Source organism: Anopheles ziemanni, chromosome 3 (assembly GCF_943734765.1).
Source record: "Anopheles ziemanni chromosome 3, idAnoZiCoDA_A2_x.2, whole genome shotgun sequence".
NCBI lineage: Eukaryota > Metazoa > Arthropoda > Insecta > Diptera > Culicidae > Anopheles > Anopheles ziemanni.
Window position 1 is genome coordinate 88,102,839 of NC_080706.1, and position 23,446 is coordinate 88,126,284.

Sequence of the window (23,446 nt, forward strand, 5' to 3'; positions counted from 1 at the left end):
ATAAATATTCAACGGACTCTGAAAGTTATAACGGAAAACTGCCACAACTCAAATAATTGGAATGCGTCAAATAATAGGATGGTTTCGAATCTTTTTATCATTTCGTTCGGAATAATTTGTACAACCTTCTTTCATGCTCAGAGTGATTATTAAATTGCATAAAGTATTCGTTGTTATTCGAACATTTTACTTCTTAGTGCTTATTCAATAAGGAACACCTAACGGAGTCTTGAGCATATTATCACCGTTGGTGGTTATTTATAACTTGGTAAATAGTTTTCCTGAAGCTAGCTACAACTTCTATCTGAGGATTCTTCCTCTTATCGGTCAATCAATCAAAACCAAATTTTTATCTCGCTTTATGACCGTTACTTCGTCGCGTGTCGACGCTGAGCACAGAATTCAAACTATCCAAGGTTAAATATTCCGACCGATTGACATTCCTTCCGACGCACTTCCGATACGGTCAAACCAGCGTCAGTTCATGAGTCCGATTACTCGCTTCTGCCTTGCGGTGACGATATTTCAATCATGGTTTCCGATGTGATGCGCGTTTCTCCGCGTCCCGGACGCTTTTGCCCGCCGGAGACGGGGACCGCCATGTACGAAGCAGATAACCGGACGAAGTGACCATCCCCCCGCACTCTTCGCGCCCGTGCAAGCCTCCCCGTCGCAGTATTGGGAAGTGATAAACAGGATGTCACGGTGTGATAAACAAGCTAGTTATGTGTCATGTCGGTCGGTCGGTCGTTCTGGAGGTGTCGGGTACGACCGCAACACCTAAATAATCGGCGGTAGTGTGTAACTCATCCAGTTTTTTTTTCGTGAGTGCATTTTTCGACTTTTTTTTTATAATTCTCTTCCTCTAATTTCTTCCGGTGAATCATCTTTCGGTGAGCCAGGAATATCTTTGGGTTAACCATTGGCTTCTGATTAACTGGAGCATGTATACAGCAAATGTCAATTTGAATTATGTTCGTTTCGTTTTATTTTTTTTTAAATGTTGGTTTGTTGATGGGAAGCTGATAACAGACTTATTTGGAAAATGATAATGAAGCAGTTGATTAATTGTTTGATTAATATTTAATTGTGTTTTGGAGAAAGATTGGCAAACTAATAGTGAATCATTTTTCTTACAGCATTACAACATTCGTGACGCCTGAAAAGGAATTTTATTCGTTTGATGCAATTGAATCATTGGCCGCTGGGAACCTTCCGCGGTGGCTGGCATTCGGGCATGGCGCCAAGGCTGACGCATTGTAGCGTCGAAAGACTGCAGAAACGTTGGTCCATGTCGGCTGGGCTGAGTTGGTCTAGTTAGCCGTGGAACCATTTTTCGACTCAAACGCGCAATTGCAACAGCAATATAACAGCCAGTTTTCTGCCGCTACTCTTGAGAAGGTGGATTCCTCCAACCGAGATTTCCCAACCCTCGGCATCCAACCGGCTGCAGCAAACCCTTGAATTGTATTTCGATTATTTGTGGCCATTTGGTTCAATTCGCTGCTACGAAAAGCGACGGCCGCCGTCGCTGGTGTGCAAGTGTGGTTGCATCGACGGAGCGTTGCAGTCGTTGCCTTCTCGATTACCGCATAACTGCAGCGGGGGCTTGCATTGTGGCAGCAGCGTACATATTGCGCCTGCCGCAGTCATCCAACAACTCCATCGAGACGCCTGCCTGGTTCACGAAGCGCGACGTATCGCCCATCGTGTTGACGCCCTCTTTATCGAATTTTCGGTGCGGTAAAGTTGAACGACCCAACGGAGCTGCTTCTTGTGGGCTGGGAGAGGAAGAAAGGGAAAGCGGGAAAGTTCGTGCAATCAACGACATGGAACGCGATAGGCGAGCTAACACTGGGGGTTCTATCCCGGTTAAAATAGTTGAGGAAAAATTATGAAACCGCAAACAAGCAATAGAAGTTAAAAGAGACCTCATTCTTGCGTTCATAAGTTTGGAATGTTTCAAAAGTACTCGATAAAACTTTGAAAATAGTATATTTTTGCAGTTGCAATTGTTTTTAATTAAATGAAACCCAATTTGCATTCAAATTGCTTAATGATAGCTTAATTTGATAAAAATGCGTAACGCGAACTGCAACAAACAGAGTCACACGATAAAGTTATAAACTCGTTTTTTTCGGATGTAATATATCTGGAAAATGCAGGTCAACTTTATGCCCCAGCTGGCATTTTTTTTTTCTCAACAAGACACCTGTTGTTAACCTCTTCGGTTCCACTTGTGCTCACACACTCCACTAACCCGCTGCCCGGGAGGTTCGTAAACAAATGAGGTTAATAAAAGAGTGGTTCATTTTATTATCCACTCGGCTTTTAGCCTCCGCATGTTTCCCTTCTCGGGAGGGGATTGTTGCATTCTAGCTAGCGGACCCCGCCGTCAGCTGGAGATGCTGAGATGAGAGGTGGACAGACCGCAAGAATGTGTAATGCTACTTAACGTAAGCCCACTCGGTACGGCGGGCGCACGCCCAGTCGAGCTGTGTTTTACGCCCATTTAGTTGCCTCCATTTTGGTTGGCCCGTCTTGGCAAGCATAATTCAATTGAGAATGCATCATCCAATCAACCCAACCAGGGGGGGAAAGAACAGCGTTGATTTTATTCTCCCTCTCAACTAGTTAAATATGTGCTCGGTGTACCGATCCCTGCAAGCATCGTGCAAGTGTAGCATCGTTACCCTGTTTTGTTCTTGTGTTTGGATGTTTGTCTTTAAAAACTGATAAATATTCGCTTGATGCGGTATGCCTTCTTTACCCATGATGTTCTAACAGATTGTGGAGTTGGAAGAGCCCCTATCAGCTCCTATGCAACGCAGTTCTGGAATGACACAACTACTCGGCAGCTTATAACCCAACAGTTTGAACTAAGTAGGTCTAATTCAATTTGGATCTCGCTTGCTAGCCTTATCAGTGACCACAGGGTGACGCCATCGTTCGCATTTGATAGGCACATAGAAGCATTATGATATTTACCCTTTTTCTGCTTTATACCACCATCCCTCATAAGACATAGTTCCATCGTTCAAAAACGTTTTGATAGTTAATTGAAGCTTGGAATTATTTCAACACCCCCTTTTTAACGACCTTTTGATTGGATTACGACGTGGGAATCTGGACGGAGGAGCAAAGTGGGCGTTTTGCGACCCGATTCCTCTTCTATTCTATTCTCAGTCCTACCACATGGCCTGGTGTCATGCGTGACCGGATCAGCTTTTAGTATAGTAAGTTGGGCTTTTCAAATACATCCACTCTTCGATTGGTAATTTCTTGGGTAGATACTAAGGTTTTACTAGACTTCTGACGTTTAAATTGCACATGTGCGTGCTCTTCGAGGGAAGTTTACTAGAACTCGTAGAGTTCCGACATCGCCCGCTAAACGATAACAGATGTGTTTGTTGTCGATGGTTTGAACAAAATTGCCCCCAGCGTTGCGCCCCGTATCCGTAACAACACGTCAGACGCAATGCACCCTCGGTTAACGAAACATTGTGACGTTTCTTACATTGGATACTGACCCACTTGCACCAGCAGAACTCTCGGTGCATAGGCGTCAGTGTGCTGTCGGTGGGTTTTTAGCACACTTGCCTCTGGGACGTTCGGTCTCGGTCGGTAAACGGCTTAAACAGCACAACTGCGGTGGTGGGCGTAGCTTTATGACTGCCATTTTAGAAGAGGATCCTAAACCGAGGGGAACGGTTTTGGGTGAAATCACAAATGCCGCCGACTATTGCCCCAAACCAAAGGGGGGAAACAACGTGCATTGTTGTGTACCGCCGGATTAGCAACACCGAGCAGCTCACGTATGTCCCGAACTCGACGAGGCGGGTGGATTTTCTAAATGAATTATTTGATGGGAAAAGTGCATCCGTCCCCGGATGTGGTTAAATTTTTACGACTCTTAATGAATTACAATGGACTGCATTGTATGGTCCCGTGCACAACAATGGTTCCTTTTTGAAGGGTGTGCATCTCTGCGCCTCAGCAGTTATGGTTTTGTTTTGGTGCTTTGAAGTGGTTATGCCGTTGCATCGGAGTTGGAGATTTGGAATTTCAATTTGATTTAAATGTATATGACCTACTGTTTGCAGAAGAGGCTTCTTCCATTGGACCAAGATGGACTGAACAAAGAATTCATCCACCGACTACGCTGGCCATACTCTCCTAATACTCCGATTAGGTCACGAGGTCAAACCTCAATTGGTATCTTTCGTCCAAGGTTGGCCGGGTCACGATTGCGTCCGCCGAAAAGTGGCTGAAAGTTGTGGCCACACTATTGTGCTGTCACTGATTTGTTGATTATCGGTTGTTTAGTGAGTGGCGGTGGTGTGCCGCGTCCCATTCCTCCCAGGGTGCCGATGTTCCCGCCAAGAAAATGCGCCATGCGTCTTTGTTATAAATGTTTAATGCGATGGCTTTTTGGTGTGGGATGGCTCGATCACGAGTAGCTGAGCTTGAACGACCCTGGGTTGGTGTTCCATGCGCATTCGATGCTCTTGTTGGAGGAGAGGCTCTAATGGCAGAACGAACCAGTTGCGACAGAGCACGAATTTTAAGTACGAAGCGAATGGGAAGAACCTGTTGAGATCTGCTGAGTGAGTGTAAAGAAAATAAAAGATCTCACGAACCGCCGCAGCCGTCCCTGTGTGATTGTGCAATAATTTCAACTTTTCTACTGCATTTGACACTCCATTCACATTCGCCTGCTATACTTTACATATGCGGCAAGGTTAGGTTCTTGTTAGTTGTGGCTCTAAGTTCTCGGCAAGGCTGCTGTCTATGGAGTGTTGTTGGATGGATGGCTGTCAGCTTGCTAATGAGAGTGTAGGAAGCAGTGCATAGTAAGTCCGTGAAAGTCAACTAACCGTGGGAGCGATGGTGCAAGCTCTAGAAGGTCGTCGCCTAGTGGATGTGCCTTCCTTTGAAGAGGACTCCTCTCGCCGATCGTCGATCACAGATTTGTGCCGCGTGATCTATGACACTAGTAGATTCTGAAAGGTTCCTCTTCCTTCTTCTACTAAGAACCTCAACCGGCGCTAGATCGCGGCGTGATATTTGAGCGATCCCAATATGTCACACCCTACCGAGCCGGGGGGATGATATTACGAACACGGCAAAGATATGCCGTCGGTCAACAACAGGACAACCGAACGTGAACACACAAACACGCCCCATGACGCCGACGACGACGCCACAAGTCAAAGGAATGCCTACTCTGTCACTTTATATGGGATCGGTATATACAATCCGATCGGTCGCTCGAGGCGCGTTACGCCTTGCATGATTAATTATTGATGATTAATTATTGACAATTTTTCTAACCGCAGGCCCTCAACGCCACCAAACAAATAAATGTGAAGTCGGCAGACCTCGGTTACCTCGACGCTGCCGGGGGGGAGTTTGGAGTAGGGCTGTGAGGAATCGTAGATCTATATTTGGTTAAGCGACGCGCGCGCCACGGTGGCCCGGCGTCGCGAGTCCAAAGGCGGCGGCATTTACAATCGGAAATAGCATTGTCCCAATTTCTTCGGAACGTTTTTACCGCGTGGTTGCGCGTTTCCGGGAACGGGAAAGGGTTTCGAACGCGAGCAACATAAGCAGGGGGCGGCTGATTTCTAAGAACTGGGCGTTGTCACCCTTGAGCCCTACGTCAAACGATGTATTATGTCCAAAAATGTGGCATTTTATGTAAATTTACTCAACGTTACGTTTGAACTGCGCTGTTGGAATGGAAGAGGAGATCGTTATCAATATCCTATTTGGGCCTTGAGTTGTTATTGGCGATTCCGATTTCTTTTCATTGTATGCAACAAATCTTTTCATTGTATTCTTCTCAACTCTTTATTTCTAATTGACTCATCCATTATTTTATACGTATCTCCGCAGATCCTTTTTCAACAATTTGCTCTTCCGCTGTTTTGTTTAATTTTGTTTTATGTTATGCTAAGAACTAAATACGTCTTAATTTCCAGGACATATGCACCGTCGTTGGTGCACTAAAACAAACGGCACTAGTGTTGTGCCTTATGAATCTTAAGACGAGATTCATTCATATGAATCTTTCAGCTAAAATTAATCCAGATTGATTCATCAATCTTTTGCGATTCGAGTCTTAAAACATTGATGAATCTTTCGAAATCCTAATAAATTTTCATGAATCTTTCATTATTTTTTATGAATCTTGATTCTTTTCTTGGCGTGAATCAAGCGACAAAAAAATAACTCTATCCTTTTTTTGGGCTTTACTGTTCTGTTTACTAACATTAATGAATCTTTGGGATTCATTAATCTGCCATTAAAAGATGCATGAATCTCGTAAACGAAGCAAAGAGTCATTCAGAGTCATGAATCTGAATCGGAATTACACAACTCTAAACAGCACTATTTCATTATTTTGATCATAACTTTATTCTAATATTGAATACTTGACTTGGACATAACCAGCGGAGGTAGTATCAAAACAGTACAAGATCGACCTGGCATACAAATCTCTGAACTAGATGACTGATATCCAAGAGTTGTCGAAGGGAATCAAATTCTACGGGAGAGCACAGGTACAGGTCGCACCGTCGTCCATGTTTGGCCTGTGGTTTTCGGTGTGCGGTGCGCGAATGTAAATTGTTGAAATAGTTTTCCCCCCTCCCCAACACCCTCATCCGCGTCTTGGTCGACCGCAAGATTTTTACATGCCTTACTTGCGGCTCACAGCTGACACACGAGCGACGTGTTTGTTGCGCGCGCGAACTATTCGCTACGGTCTTCTCGGTCCTAATGCAACCCGGGCAGCAGAACCGCTGAGAACTACATGTGTTTACGTGGCGGCAAGAAGGGCTTCGATTCTCTGCCAACCAGCAGATGTGTGTGCCTAAACCGCATGCCTCTACCGCAAGCACACGGTATGGTTCTTTTTTTCTTTATATTTGCGGGCCACATCACGCATGGCACAGTTTGCGCCTTTTTTGCGAGGGACACCCGGTTTTGGTCCGGGAGCAAGTGACTGACGTCGTCATCTTCGTCGTCGTCGTCGTCGTCTGCTTCGGGATGGTGCCGGTGGTTGTTGGGTGAAGATATTTTTATTGCACTTGCATTGCCCTGCAACACCACCAGCCCGTCGCACATCCGCGTTTACGGTGAGATGCGATGCCGGTACGAAATCAGCAATCAGCAAAGAGGGGAATCTGGTGTCTCAGCATCATCACACCCGCGTGTCTTCTGCACATATGGACACGAATCGCGTCAGTAGTCGCGAGTGCGGGAGAGCGAGAGGAGGTCGCGATCTGTCTGTCGGTGTGTCCATTAGTGGAGACACTGCATCGATTTGTCAAGCAAGTGTGATAAGTGGTGTGCCAACATGCGCTTGTCAGTCAGAGCCGGGTTGGTGGTACATGCCCATCCCTGGCGGCTCGGCCGGTGCTGATGTCCAACCCCCGGGGCGCCAAAATGCGATCGTTTTTACAAATTGGTTGACTGTTCGACATTTCATAACCGTTCGCGCCGTTACGGTTTTGGGTTGTCTAGGCCCTCGGAGCCGGTACTTTTGCCGGTCTGCGTGGTTAGAAATGCTAATCTTTGCGCCGAAAAAGGACGAGGCTGCTTTGGTAAAGGTTACCGCTTCCAAAACATGACCGGTAGATCACTCTTGTGTTCCGTAGACTGTTGCCGTATGCAGGTTTAGATGACTTATTTTCCTGTTACTCGTATAGTTTCCCTATTGAAGAAAACTTATGCACCTGCTTAATTCGGTGCTCGCGAGTTGTTACGACTACCAACATTCTAGTTCGATGGAGCCCCTTCGAAACTGGATGCATTATAACTCAATCACATCACCGCATAGGCTTCTCAGAGTCGTCCGGTTTTCGTAAATGGTTCAAAACCAAAACCTACCGCAAGAGTTCCAATCTGGTTGTTTTTTTTTTCCTCTTGTGCTTCTGTAGGGTGCGTGACAAACACTAATTTTCTGCAAACGTGCTCTAAAAGCGGTACCAAATTGAACGCCAAAAAATAACAGCAAACAACCCAAGCGCCAGGGATTCTCAATGCTTTTGTTTTCAACGTTTTATATTTTTGATCAGCGCTGCGACACACTCGCAATTGACTGATAAAAGACATAAATAATAGAAGTGTTTTTAAGTTTTAAATTTAATGAATAAAAGTTATTAAACAATGTTGCTGAGGCATGTAAATAGGATGTATGAGAATTTAACAATTTAACTATTTTATTTAATAATTTAACTTTTAGAATATTACACTATTACTAAGAAGTTTTAAATATTTCTCTTTTTATAAATGTATGCAAATCTGGTAAAAATATTCTTCGTTAACCTCTGGTCAGGGCTTTACGCATGCATGCGTATGCGTTTTTGCCCATGGGACAGATAGAGGCTGTCACCGATGCCAGCATACCTTCCGTTGTCTGTAGAGTTGTGTAAATCTGAATGAATCTCTGCCTTATAAGGAATACATGAATCTTTCGTCGAGAGATTCATGAATCCTAAAGACACGCCCACGGATGAAACGTCACCAGCCAAAAATGGGTTAAGGGAAACTTTTTTTTTTGCGCATTGTCCACGTCTATGGAAGAATCGGCTAGATTTGTGACAGATCCATAAAAGATTTATGAAGATTCATTAAGTTTTCGAAAGACTCATTAAGCATTGAAAATTCGAATCCGCAAAGATTCATGAATCCATCTGAATGAATCTTAGGTGAAAGATTCATATGAATGAATCTCGTCAAAAGATTCATTAACACGTTAAGCGCTATGCCCAAATTGCACTGCTTTCCGTTTTGCCAGCGATTCGTAGAAACGCCGGCCTACCCAACGGGCTCTGTCGGTCCGAGCAGACCGACGTCGGCTCAGGGGAAAGAACACTGTCGGCCCCACGGGGCCGACGTAGCGCTTAACGTGTTAAGCACAACACTAGTTTTCTGTATTAAAAATCAAACGATTTTGATTCTTGCCGTAGACTCTTGCGTTATTATATGTCAACATATTGGTGCTAGTAGATTTTAATGAGATTGTGTAGACATGTAATGAGAATTTTCAAAAGCAAAATAACCCTTTAATTATTTGGGACAGAAAAACTTAAAAAGCTCTGGCCAGGGCATTAGGGATCAAATAAGAAACCTTTGGCACTTACGTTCAATTGAGACTTATGTCAACAATCAATGTTTTTATTCCAATTTATTTAGTTGACACCTCTTTTTCCAAACGTACCAAACACTCATGTATGGATAGGGCAAGTTGATATTCAGGAAAAATAAAAAAAAAAAGAAATAATTAAAACTCTCGCTTGAGAACCACTGCTCCCGACCATTCGATTAACCTCAGCGGGAACTCCACTGCCGCTATGCCAGCTATCGTACACCGACGTGTGTCTGGAGCGTCAACGTCGTCATAGGCCGGTCCACCACGGTGTGGAAGCATTCGGCAATAGACTAGGTGTACTCCACGCTGTTGGGATGATGGATGAGAGAGTTGATGATGTCAAATACCGTCGACCAGCTTCCTCCATTTACGCGGGACGTGGGGAACGAGTGAGCCGAAACAGCTCCGAGCTCCGCGTCCTGTGCAAACATGGGTAGTAAAATTGAACTTAATTAAGAGGTTAAGTTTTCCGACGTTTATAGCGCCTTATTTTCGGCGGTGCGGTAAGGGTGTGTAGGTCGGTAGTGTAGAGGATATATACTACCGCCACCCAACCCATACATCATGTTGGGGGGCCTACTTTTTTAGTTGCTTCCAGATGGATGGAATATGTGTAGACATTGTCGTAGGGTAGCGCCCAAAGGGTGTAACGTAATAAATTTTAGTAATTGCGGTACACGGGAAGTGCTAGAGTTACGGCGTTTTCTCTAATTTCGGCGGAGTAAGGCGGAGGGCTGCCGGCATGTGTTGATTTCCCAGCTTAGTAACGATGTCTGACAGTAATTTGGGCCCTTGGGAGGGTGCTTGGGACTTGGGTAAACGAAAAACAAACTAGACTAGGCAGATGATGTCCCTAGTAGAGATCTGCACCTCAAATGTTCTTGAGGGAGTGCTCCCTAATTACTGCTTAAGGTGGATCTGATGTCGTCGAAAACGGTGATGAGTGGGGATGCATGCTTTTTACCGTCTTCCAGCATCCATCATTCCATGCAGCGACTCCCCGTTCGGCTCCATTTGTGATCATTTTAAACTCACCCGTGCCATTATTAGTTCCACGTCGTGCCGTGTCAAGGTGCGACAAGCTATCGATTTCCTCGCCGAGTATCAGGTGTGTGTGTGTGTCCCTTATCCTCGCGCGTTTGAGAGCACCTGTAACGCTTTCCACATCTCGGCGTTATTTCGAGAGTTGGAAAAAGACATTTCTTCTCTTTCAAAAAACACGAACACTGTCGGATGAAAATCCGTGAATTTCGAGAGCTGATTTTCCATCCCAATGATCCTCCTTCTCGTCGCTCCCCAACCGCCGTTCCGTGTCGTTTGGCAGCGAGAAATCGTGCACACCCGGGGGCGCGCGACCCAGGTGACGAAGATGGACGGATGTTGACATTTTCGCGTCGTCATGTTGAGAGATCAACTGGTGGCAGCCGCTGTGTCTCTGATGTAGCGGCGGCGTGGCCAATTTTGTGCTAGATTTCCTTATTTTTCATTCGCCGCTGCTTTTGACTTGACGGGCGTGGAAGTATCGAGGTTTTTTTCCTTGGGAAAATCAATTAAATGTATCGATTGCAGCAGAGAAAGATCGTTCCGTATACAGAGAAATTCCCACACAATGTAACCAAATTTGCAACAGTGTATCAATCAGTACAAGGGAATAATTTTACGGCGTATTTTTTGTTATACCGCTTTGTCCTTTTTTTCTTCTAAAATAGCACAACATCCCTACTGACGAGGAATAGCACAACATCCCTTATTGACGGTATATTATAGATCAGTTGTTGGCTGATCGTCTGCGCTTTAGAGATTCGAACCCACGACCTCCAGTGTGGTGTGATTCCACGGTACCGCTACGCCATGCGCATCATCTTTTTGTCCATGTTCTAATCGTTACAAGGTGATACTTGAAAACAAATCATGAGATGTTTGAATAACGTCGTTTATATCAATTTATCTACAATTGAAATTAAAATAAAATTATGCTGGAATGCCATTCAAAAACAGCCCAGCCACCGAATGTCGCCGGGTTGTCTAGGAACCGCGTAGAAATGGTACCTCTAGACAGGACGGTTCACTATTTCCGTGATCGTCTGTCGAGGATCTCATTTTTTTGGAGTGGGATCAATTTCTCTCGGCACAGAAATGCTGACGGAGTTCTGGTGTCTCTACCCTCCAGCGAAAGTGACTTTTATTTTCAGTCGCGATCCCACGAAGAACGATGAAATCATCCTCCTCCTCCTCGGCGGGGTGGACTTCACTCGGCGCTTCTACACTCCCACACACAGGCTTATCTACAGACATCTGCTGCGTAGGCGATTTTAATATGTTTAATTGGCTCGCAACGATTGCGGGTCGCTCGAGACGCCGCAGGAAACAGCGCCGGGGAAGCGCGCCAAAGAGAAAGTAAATTTCGGCGTTCTCCGGAGAAAAATATGCGGTAATAATATGGACGTCAAATTTGCCGTCAAATTTGACCGATTCCGGCTTTTGGCTTGGGTTCCTGTGCATCCAGGCGCGAAGAAGACGCGTGCGTCTCATCCACCGTCCGTGTCCAACAAGAGGGGCCATAATTTATCTTTAATGGTTGGTGGCGTGCGTGTGGTTGAGCTGAATGGTTTGAAGCCGGGTTGAGTTGATCTTAAGATGGGGAGGTTGTTTTTTTTTAACTCTTCCGCCATCGCGGTCTCGATGTTTCCTTCTTTTCTTTGTGGTTTTGACACATCGAACGGACAACGAACGAAGGGTGTCCCGGGTTCGATGCGTAGCGGAGCAATATTTCGTCGGAAGAGTCACTCACACCGTACCCCGATGACATGTAATATGATATTTTTTCACCTTTTTTGGGAAGATGATTACCATGGGAAGCGTTGCGGAAGCCTTTCACCCAGGCCAACCACAAAGTGTGTAAAGTCATGGCCAAAGATTGTGCAAAGATTCGGGTTTAAACTGTCCGAATTCAAAAGCACGGACATTATGCGAGTTTTCTCTACAAATTGGAGATACTTTTTAACGATTTTTGTCTCCATCGTCTGGCGATGTAAAAGAGTGATGTGTTGTTGATCGGGCGACTGAACACGGGACTTAATTATTCGCCTTCGTTTCCTCCGCGAAGTGTGTAACATTTTTCCACAACCCGCGCTAGTAGATTTCGTATCTAGTTGAAACTACTACGAAACATGCTTTCGGTGACGGCAAAGGAGAAGACTTGAATGAGATGTAGCAGAGGTAATAACAATAGTAGCAAACACAAAAAAAAACCGCACCCACTCGAGAGGAACACACGATTGCATGGTGTGGGCCCACTCTATCTAATCTTATCTTGCGAAAACCATTTTTGATAGTAAATTGCAACGAACAACAAGGGCTGTCAAGACGGTGTCGAGTGAACGGCGACGATTGTTGCGTTGTTGTGTACTACAATTTACTACCACCACTCTGTGATTGCTATTCGCTCAGCCGAAAAAGATGCTCGGGTTTGGTGGCAAGGTTGTCGTTGGTGGCCAAAGGCAAACGTAACCGAAGGTTACAAGGTTTTGTTTGGTTGGTGCCTGTTCCCACATGTGGGTCGTGTGCCGACGCCGCCGCGATTGCGTTGTTGCGTGTACGCCGTGTAGGAGCATTAAAGGTTGTACCGTTTAAGTCTTTATGGGCTTATCGGTGGATGATGATTACCGTGTGCTCCCCCCAGCCACACGGCATTGTATTGTGTCGGGCGTGTCGCAGACCGGAAGGGTTGCCATTTTATCCCTCCATGACATTTCTTCACCTCCACCACCTCTGAAGATTGCGTTGTGATTAACGTCTTGCGAGAACACAATGCATACGCCGGTGAAGATGGATGGATCGTGGACTGCCCTTGAAAGGTGCAGTGTTATTACGCCGACGGTCAGCAGTGCAATGAACCATTGGGAAGGTGTTACATCCGACATCTTTAGAAGTCTGATTCTTGGAAATGTTTTGTATGATTTTAATCGCCTTAGAAAGTGTCATTGGAAAGCAAATGAGTTTTTAATACTTTCAGTCCAAGTAATACTTCAATTCAACTTGAACCATGAATCACGAATTATACAATCATCAAGCATGGCTTTGCCGAATGACTCATTTACGAGACACCCTTTTACAATCAAGATGAATGTATGTATCTCTAAAAATTTTATTGAAAGATAGGAAACAAGAGGAATATCATGGAAAAAAATGGGCTTTAAACATCGAAGTGCGTTTTTAAAAGTGCTATTCGAATCTTTTTTAAACACTTTGATGCGCAATCGAAGCATTTAAGACGTAATCATAGTCTAATTTAATTTCATTTAAGACGTAATCATTTCTACCGTTTAACTTGTTGGGAAACAAACATTGTGGGCAAGTCTTGGACGTTCTCTGCAATTTAAGGCAACGAAACTAAAAAAATGGAAAGCGGTTGAGTTTAAAAGAGTAGACTTTTAAATGTAGTTTACTGAAAATTGACATACTATATAATAATTGAAAGCTGATAACAATCCTGAGAGAGAAAAAAAAACAGTAGAGGATTAAAAACTTTGTTTGCAACAGTAAACAAGATTGTCACCCATCTGTGGGTGACGAGCATACTAAATTGAAATGGATAAAGATTGCTCTTAGATCCTTCTTTTTTTTGAAAGATCGCTTTTATTCGAGTATTTCTCTTTTTCGTTAACTCTTTTAGAAAGTCTTAGACTTTTTTTCTATTTAGTAAGCTAGTTCTATCTGCACATAACCGAGTGTTAAACGGCAGATCTCGTGGATTGGAAAACGCTGAACTTAATTGAACTCTCTGAAGCGATCGAACCAACCGGTCAAGGTTTCCGACTGCCGGAAACGCCTACGCCGGGGGAATTTTTGGGTAAGGTAAACGTTCTTGGTGTACACGTTCCGTTCGGTGCTGGCATCGCGTTTCACCTACCCTCTACCCCGCCGACCGGGTCCGAAAACACCTCACGATCCGTATCGAAATGTGACTTAATCGGATCACTCTCCGTCACACCCGCGCACTCATTTCGAGATTGTATCGTGCCGCGGAGTTGCAAGCTAGACTTGGTGACTATGTTTACGTGGCCCGACACAGCAAGACCTCCCCGTTGGAAATCGTGGGCCGCGTGGCCGGAATAGCCAGACCGATTGACGATTTTTTTGCTAGCCTTTTTTCTAGTTTCTTCCAGTCCACAGTCAGATGCCGCCCGGAAGGGTTTGGGCGTGAACCGGCATTAGAGCGGCATTGTTGTTTATTTGTGTTTTGTGTTTGGTATTATGGAAGCAGATGATTGCTGATTTACATAATTTACATTTACGTGGGGTTATATGAACTCTACATGTGAGTTGTATTTTCATAAGTGGTGTTTATTGTTTCGAAAGGGGTTCAATACAACTTAGTTTTCTTAATTTATTTCTTGGTTAGAAGTGTGATTAATTTGCTTTACATGTTCAAGACGACCGTTTTCCTTTTTTCCGAATAAATATTCAAGTAAACAACTGCACAAGAAACGAGAAAAAACTACTATTTCCCAACTTCCCGATTCGAAATCTGAACCGGAAGAGTTTCAATCTTTTCTCGGTGCTTTCCTTTTCTCCTTTCACTGTCTACTCCTCTCAACATTTCAACAGTCTACCCGAGCTTTACGTTCAGTGTTCTTAATACGTTTACTCTGTTTCCTCCCTTTCCCCACAGGCTACTTATGTCACTGCCAGGCCACACGCAGCGCTTGCTGGTGCTGCTGTTCGGAACGTTTCGCGTGATAGCCAGCAACTCCGAGCGCGCCGAAACGGGCATGACGAGCGAAGCGCTCGGAGTCTCGGTGGCGCCCAGCTTCTTTCAGTCCTGCGTCAGCGACGGCAAGACGGCCCGCATGAAGGATGTCCTACGGTATAAGGTGAGTGGCTGGCGGGTGTGCCGCTTTTGGGACCACCGAGTTTTTGCTCTAGCAGGAAAACATATGAGAAGTTTTTTTTTTTATTTCTCCCCTCCGTGTCCCCGAGTGGGTTCCGATGATTAACCCCTTTACGACCCTTACACACTTTGTATCTCACTAGACTGCTGCCGGGTGGCGGAAGGTTTTTGTTTTGTACATTTCTCGCAAAAACTTCTCTACCGCAAGATTTGAAAATTGTTCACTGTTTATCTGAACTAGTAGTAAAAAATCGTTTGACATGTCGCGAAATTTTTAAAACACAAAACAATCCGTGTCTTGTGCCTTCGGAACAACACGTTTTCCAACAAAACCATCGATTCGTGCTTTATCCCAAGTGGGCTTGGTGGACAAATAATAAACAAAATAGTGGTTATTTTACTGCCGGCGAAGGGACAGTTAAGAGATTGCCCAACCATAATGAACCGTAGATTATTAAACGAATGGCAAGGTAGAGCAAGTATGTGGTGTAGATGAATCCAAACGTGGTAGAGGAAGGCACAGTTTAACGATGTTTTAAAAATCACTTTCTCGGAAAATATTTCGTTCCACCTGAGTGCCATCTTTAAAGTATTTTAATCGAATGAAGATCATTTATTTACCACCTTTACTTTATTGGTGATAAGCACACCTAATGGATTCATCAGCTGATAGTAAATAGTGTTTCTACTACCGAGATTAACATGTTAATTAAATACATCGTTTGCGATGTTGTTGTGTTGTCATCGAAGCGTGTCATCTTCTTGCGTGATAAATTATTTCATTTGATTGGCTTACATTTTCAGGCCATTTAAAATAAAAATGATACAAACCGGCGACGGTCTTTCCTAACCCATGTTACATGGTGTGATGTATGATGGTTACACGTTCCAAGTTTTCACCACTCCCCCCGACCCCTAACCATCTCATGCTTCGATGCAGTTTCCTCTTTCCAAGCTCTCATTTTGAGCGTCGTAAAAAATCTGTGACCAAATGTGGGCGCCTTTCGGTTGTTCGTTATGCAACGAGATTCGATCGTGGTCCAATCGCAGGCGGAGGGTGATCTCCCTTGTGGGTTGAGCGAACGCCAAGGAAAAGCCTTCGAATGCGCGCACACAAAGCGGTTCAACAAATGCTAAAGAAAAACACCCGCGCAACATAACGGGAGGGCCCAGCACACACACACTTTCGGTCCCCTCTTTGATTCGTGGGGCTGTTGGGAGTTCATTTTTCAAAACATTTGCTGACCATCGTCACACCCCACACCACCCCCTTCACGGCACGATTTTGCCTCGCCCAAATCATGCAAAATAAAAAATATAAATAAAATCGACAACGGGAAAATATCATGCAACATGCACCCCCATTGGCGAGATCCGATGGCGATGCGATAATCCCTCCGGGGCGAGTGAGTTTGTGTGGCCGAAATGGTGGTGTTGTTGATCGTGTTGTTGGTGGGAATGGAAGTGGGGAAAAAAAAGATCTCGGAGGCAGCAGTCAGCATCCAAATTATTATCGAACCACGATCGGGCCGGGAGAATTAGTCTCCGATTTGTGCCCACTTTCACCGCGATCGGTTTGGCTCCGTTGGGTTCCACTTTTCCTTCGTGCCTACCCACTTTTTGGTTGGTTGTTGTTTTGTCTGCCGTCGTACGGAACCTCGAAGCGCGCGTGGTTCGTGATCGAAATATCACTTGCGTGTGTGTAGAGAGGGTGGGGAGAGTGGCTGCGGGGAACCGTGAAGGGGTTGGGTGGGCAGCAAAAACCGGCGATCACGTGCCGTCCCCCGGCGGATGGAATTGGGACCGACTTTTAATCGTTTCTGGTTTTTACCGCACTCGCCTCCGATTTTAAGGGCAACAAAACAAATGTTCGGTGGAAGGAAAAGTTATAAAATGCTCATCAAATTTGGTACAGGCCGAGGGAAAACCCGAACGTGAGTGGGAGAGAGAGGGGTTAGGATGGAGGAAAACAGAAGATCGTGTACGAGCAAGATGCAAACAATCGAATCCGAAGCCGATGAAAGATTGGGATCGTGAGTTTTTGAATTTGGGTTGTGTTTTGGTTTTTTTCTTACGCTGGGAAAAGGGAAGGCTGGGGTGGTGTTATGTTGGAAAATTGATACATTTTCTTCGCTGAACGACGGCGTAATGGTTCCTATAACGACGCGTTGTGTTGCTTGTTGTTTGGTATGGGTGTGTGTGTGTGCGTTGCTCTTAAGATAATTGCGAACGACCGGAGGAGAATAATGATGATGCTGAATGGATTTGTTTTATTGGAAAGGATGCAATGTTGCACCGAACAGAATGTATGTCCCGCTTTGTGCTGAAAACTCGCGGTAAACGGGGGGCACCCTCGTTCCGATAATTACTATTACAACATCGCTTAAACGATGTGTAAAAAGTAATCGTCGCGGGGTGAAGGAAAAAAAACCGAACCATTTCATCGAAGATGCACCAACGTGTTAAAGGACGGTGAGATTGTGCCACGGGAAAATGCAATTTTGCGCCCATTTACGATAATTGAGTGGAAAATGGAAGCGTGCGGATGGGCAAATTAGTTTCGCACCGCGCGTATCGATTCGCGAGCCGCCTGGTGGTAAAAGCTGACCGCATCATTGCCCATTAGAAGGCTCTTTCCATCCGCTCTTTGCTTTACATTTTCTTTTCGTTTCCCTTCGCCATCGGATTCATCCGTTGCATAAAGCCTACCCTCATTTATGTTACGTCAAAAAGCTTGCACCATATGGGTTGGGTTTGGTCAAATTTTGTCAACGATTTTGATCCCGTTTGCAAGGGCTTAACGGGCATCTTAAATTCAAGCAGAATCATTTACAAATATATCAGTTAATACACTTAAGGTTTTTTAAATATTAAAAAATGCCATGATTCAATTTACAAAAAAACTCATGAGCAATAAGCAAAGTTAGAAACCTTTCCACTTTTTTACCATTCTTTCATTTTTTTTCCTGTGACGTTTGTAATCGCGCAAGCTTTTACCAAAACGCAAAAAATGCACTGATATGCGGCGAAATATTCTTTTTTTAAATATTTCTATGATTCCTTACCTCCGTTTATATACTCCAACTTAATTTTATTAAGAGGAGTAAATGTTCGGTTGTAATAATAAATTTTATTAATTTGTATATTAAACACATGGTTTTTCTTTTTTATTTGGATCATTCTGAAGACTTTCACACTAATCAACGCTAAATGAAAGTTTTCATGTTGTTTGGTGTTAATATTATAGTTTTAATTGCATACTCTTGTTTATCGTTTGTTTATGTTTATCTTATTTGTTCATAATCATTATTAAAACTTGAAGTTGACACATTTTGAAATAATTTTTGCTAATTTTCAGATCAATTAACATTAATTCCTTAATAGGGCAGTAATTTGTTTTGTTAACGCTCTTAAATTTTCTTTGGAAAATTCGCACTGATATTATTCGCTTCGGTCGTGTGATTATATCCAATATCATACTGCAATTTGACGCCAGCTTCTGCTCCCGTGCATATACCAGTATGTTACATTCGTTTGCGAATCAAAGTGTTTTGTCTACACTGTACCGTGTCGTTGGAACAGTGTAAAATCGATTGTAAAATGCCCGTGACCCGCTCCGTCTGGATAGTCTACTTTTCCACGACTTTCTTCCGCGCGGTTAGTGTTTTCCGAAGGTCCATCTCACACGCCATCCGGATGAATGGAAACTCTTGCTGGCCGGAGAAAACCTTTCTTTCATTTCACATGGTCACATTCTCTGCAGTTTCCCCATTCTTGCTGATCTGATTATCCTCGGCGTATGGATAGAAAACGGTCGGAACCGGCCACATCCATCCATCTGTGGCACACCACCACTACCACCACCATCAGCTCGCATCCGTTCTGGCACTTGATGAAGCTCTTAAATCAAATTTTCCAAGATGGTCATTGGGAGCCTGGGCCTGGGTTCGCGCACGCTGGTCTGGTCCTCCCGGCCGATATGGCCATTTTGCCCGCCCGTTTGTCTTTCGCCATTCGCCAGCGCAATTTTCCACTCATCCGGGGCGGGTCGGAGTTTTTATTTTTACCACAATCGATCGGTCATCTTCAATAAATAATGGAGCAAAAAAAGGCAACAAAGCAACGCGAACCGGGAGGAGTGAAAAAGAAAGCCAGCACTCGCCCAACACTCCGCCGCCGAGCTGTTGCCATCTGTTTGTTTTCACGTTTTCTCGTGTGTTTCGGGTTTGATTTCGCGTCCCTCCATCGTCGACGGGCGTTCGGTTGGGTTGAGTCCTCTCGTCACGTCGCCAATTTTTCCAGCCGGCGCGTGCGATGTGTGGTGAAAAATTGAGTCAAGTATGATGTGCGTGTGTGCTGTGGTCGGCCCGCTGTGGTGTGTTGGAGCGATTCTCTTCAGTTGATTGTTGGTCTAGGGTTTGGTTCCCCAAAAGCCAAGCGGTTCCTTGCACTCCAGAGCCAAACCTAGACCTAGACCGTTGATTCTTTGACGTATAATTTATTGGGTACTTCAACAGTTTCATTTTACATCTTTTTCGTGAACTGAACAGAACCTTTTTTAAAAAATCAGTAAAAATATACTGATTTTGGGAATGTTTTGATTCGTTCATATCGAATTCGATTCTTTCTTACTTAATCATAATTGTATCTGTTTTTTTCATTTTCATTCTTATACCCTCATTAGACGAGGACTTTAACTGTCATATTTTCCCAGAAGTTTTCTACCTCGACTGGAATTTTTATGTCAAAGTGGCGATTGGTTTACTTATTACTCTGTTGTTTTCAACAGATTACTTTACTGCAACAGATTCATTACTTTACGATGAACAATACGCTAAATTCAAACATGAAAATGATCAAATAATTGCAAACCCCGTTTTGTGGAACTTTGCGTTATTACACGAGCGGACATCATTTTTATGTCAAACGCCCTGCCAGAGCCTACTTTGACAGGAAAAGTCTGGGTAAAGATGACAGATGAAATCCTCGTCTAATAAGCGCATTATGTTTTCGTGAATTTTCAATTACTCGCCTTCTCAAAATCTTAGTTCTAAAAAATAATTGGGGTTGATGTTTAAAAATCAATTATCCAGGGAGTGTGAGAAACTAAGTAAGATCATTTTTAAGGTTCTTTAAGTTCTTACAAAAAAGAAAAGAACCTCGATCCTTACGTTATGATTCAACAAATAGAAAGTTCTTATCCAATTTTTACTTGAAGCAAACTCATATCACAGTGCAAAAATGTGCTGCTAAGTATTGCACGGAGCGACGCACAGCGTTTCACGTTGAAGCGTCCATCTTTCCACTTTGCGTATTTATTTGTTCATCTACCATCGACATTCCACACAGTGGTCCGCATCTTCCCGCGGCAACCTGTTAACAATGATTTATGAAGGTGCAATTTTTTCTCAACAACCCTTGCATGCACAAATACGATACCCAACGCGTAGAGGGCCCGTCGAAATACTAGATGATATCTCGAGGAGGAGGTATAGGAGGTTGCTCTTGGTGTATTCGTAAACTGTATGATACTTTTTTCGTCTCACGATGAGCTCTGAGGGGATCGTTAAAATGAATTGGAGAGGGAGAGGGAGCTAAACGTTGCACAATTTGTTTGACTTCTAGTTGTGATCGATGTTAGACTTCGAAGGGCCCGTAGATTTTTGCGTACTTTGGCGAAGGTTCGATCTGGTGAGCGTCGACTCCTCCGGAGATATAGCTCTCGGGGAGTCTCTCGGGGGAGCTCTAGAACTACCGACATATCTGGCTGTGGCTATTCTAGAGTACTAAAATACAATTCCCCCGCGGGGTTTTTGCGAAGTGTCGCTGGTGTCCTCCCTCGTTCGGCTATATATAGCGACACCGGTAAACCAGAACGCCGGTTATGCTTTGGGGCGTGCCAACACAGCCGGCAATCACCTCAATCGCACGAGATGCAACCGAGCGAGATTAGCCATGTGCACACACCGGTGGTGGATGCGGTAGATGATGGGATTCCGAAGTGACAAAGTGTGTCCCTCGCGCCACTCGGAGGAAAGCCGTCTGTGAGGGCTCAGCAACGGCGAGTGTCGTCATGCTCAGACTGCTTGCTTTGCATATACTCTAGCAAGCAAGTACGCTGATGTGAACTACATTGGTTGCACTATTAGTACCAGCCCGCTCCACACCCACTCCTCTCCCATGGTCTCGGTGATTCCTGATGAAGCCGGAGTCTCGTGAATGCCGAACATCGCTAGACGCGAACCGGTCTGACGTCAAACCACGGTGGCAATGAGTAAGTTGGCGCCTCGATTTGTTGAACCATTTGTGTGTTTGTTTATTTTTTTGTCGCCCAGTGTGAGCGTAGGGAAGCCCCCTCCCTCCCGTGTGTGTAAGCATGTCTGAATGACGTTGACGGGTGACTGGGACTGCGGAGGGTTGGTTTCGCCGGAAGACTGAAGGGCTTAACGTGAAACCGCAGACGTGCGGTGTTTTTGGGAGCAGCAGCCTGGCTTGGAGGTCGAACGATTGAGTCAAAATTAAATCAAGGTGTGAGAAGCAAATGGGTTGCATAGGGGAAGGACAGCAGCGTCGTCGTCGAGCATGGTTGTTGGCAACGTTGTAAGAGAAATGGTACTGCATTTTTGAGATCCAGAAACATCTGTAATCTGATACGGTTTAGTATCTCTCTATCTTTTACCTCATTAGTCCGACATACCTATCTTGTTAAGATCTGTACTATATATGAGAGGTCTAAGATATATCATAACTAGGAAATGGTTTCATTAACCGTTATAAAACTGTTGCAATAAAGTTAGAGGTGTGTCCATCGGTTGCATCGGTTGCACTTTTCCCGTGTGCGCACATGGAAGACGAGGGCATTCCCCGAAAAGTACTGGAACCGGATGGACCGCCGATCGGAAGTGAAAGTGCGGTATGATTTACAGCTCAATACCGTTTCGCATATTACGTCCTTCCAACCGGCTAATCGAAGCGCGCGCACGAGCTCGCTCAATCTCCACCCAGGCGTAGTCTTTTTCACTTTCATTTAGCAAGCGTTTAATAGCTTTAGCTGGACCGAACTCTGATGTTGGCTAAGAGGGAGACCCAGCCCGCTGCTATACGGCGTTTGTAATCGATTGTTCCGCCGGGCGGAACGACGGAATCGAGGTGAGCATAATGATGGTGATGGACTAATCTGTGGGGGCGTCGTTCGACGTTGACTTTGGACTTTTGGGCGTTGGAACCCCGCTGTAATAACTACGATTTTCCATTTATGGGTCATGCTGAAGTCGGTGTCCGATCTGGTGGTGAGGTTGGAGCACGTCCCGCTGCCCACATAATAACGCCATTTTGACAGCAGAGAGTGGAGGTGCTACTGCCGGTTAAACGGTTTCCGAGTCCGCTCATAAATCCGTTCATTCATCATTCGCCCGTGCCTTTGCTAAACTTTCCCTTCGCACTCTGGAACAGCTAGAGGAAGGTAGGTGCATACACTATGGAGGCCTCCCTCGATGCACGCGCCTACCGGAACGGCCAAATGTTACGCCAAGCCGGCGGCGGCGTCGTCGTCCGTTCCGATGGCACAAAACCTATTGTTTTGCAAAACGCCACTGTTGGGAGTCGGGGGCGGGGGTGGGGACAGTGTGTAAAGTGGCCCGGCGAACGGTCGCTTCTTGCTGCAAGCGCGAGTGCGCGCGCACACACACAATCGGCCCGTTTTTGTCCGTTCTCCGGTGGGCGCAGCGCAGCTTTCCACATTCGAATGGTGAGCTGGAAAAATCTGCCACCCCCCCAGGTGTCCGTCGTTCGGGTGGCGATTATTTCCACGGTTCGGGGCAGAACGGTTATGCGGGTAGCAATTGCTCATTTTTTGCACCGAGTGAAGGTATGACTATTTCACTCTTTCGACTTTAATTTTCATATTTATTTGAAATGTCTTTTGATTGCAAGATTTCTGTCGAGAGGCTTCTTTTTCGAAGTGGCTTTGTGTGTAACGTGCTGCAAGCATTCTTTTATTTTTTTTCAACCTACGATGTGCAAGCCAACTATCCCTTATATCTTTTTGCTCTCCGTTTCTTTGTGTCGATATCTTGATATATTTATATTCATCAAATTGTCTTATTAAACGAACCAATTATCTCTTCTTTGTACTCAATTGAACGATCCAAACGTTTTTAAACAATTGTTTTGCAAAAACGATTATAACTTGCTAGCTCGATACTTGTTGAAGTGAAGTGATTCTTTTTACATTTTTAAATCTTTCAAATATGTATTTGTAACAATTTTTATACAGTTGTTCACGAGATACGAAATTAAAATTTCCAATCAATAATAATAATTCGAATAATTAAAATTTCAGCGAAGAAGTGCAAAACTATTCGAATTAGGAATGTTCCAAGAAACTCGTGAAA

At 44.6% G+C, this 23,446-nt stretch overlaps 1 protein-coding gene across 1 annotated transcript in view; it reads left to right on the plus strand.

Annotated features, from left to right (window-relative positions):
* LOC131285744 (uncharacterized) overlaps positions 1 to 23,446 on the plus strand; it is a 33,678-nt gene that overhangs the window by 621 nt on the left and 9,611 nt on the right. The window contains exon 2 of the mRNA XM_058314601.1: positions 14,835 to 15,036. Within this exon, the coding sequence (XP_058170584.1) occupies positions 14,835 to 15,036 (202 nt within the window). The remainder of the gene's footprint in view (positions 1 to 14,834; positions 15,037 to 23,446) is intronic.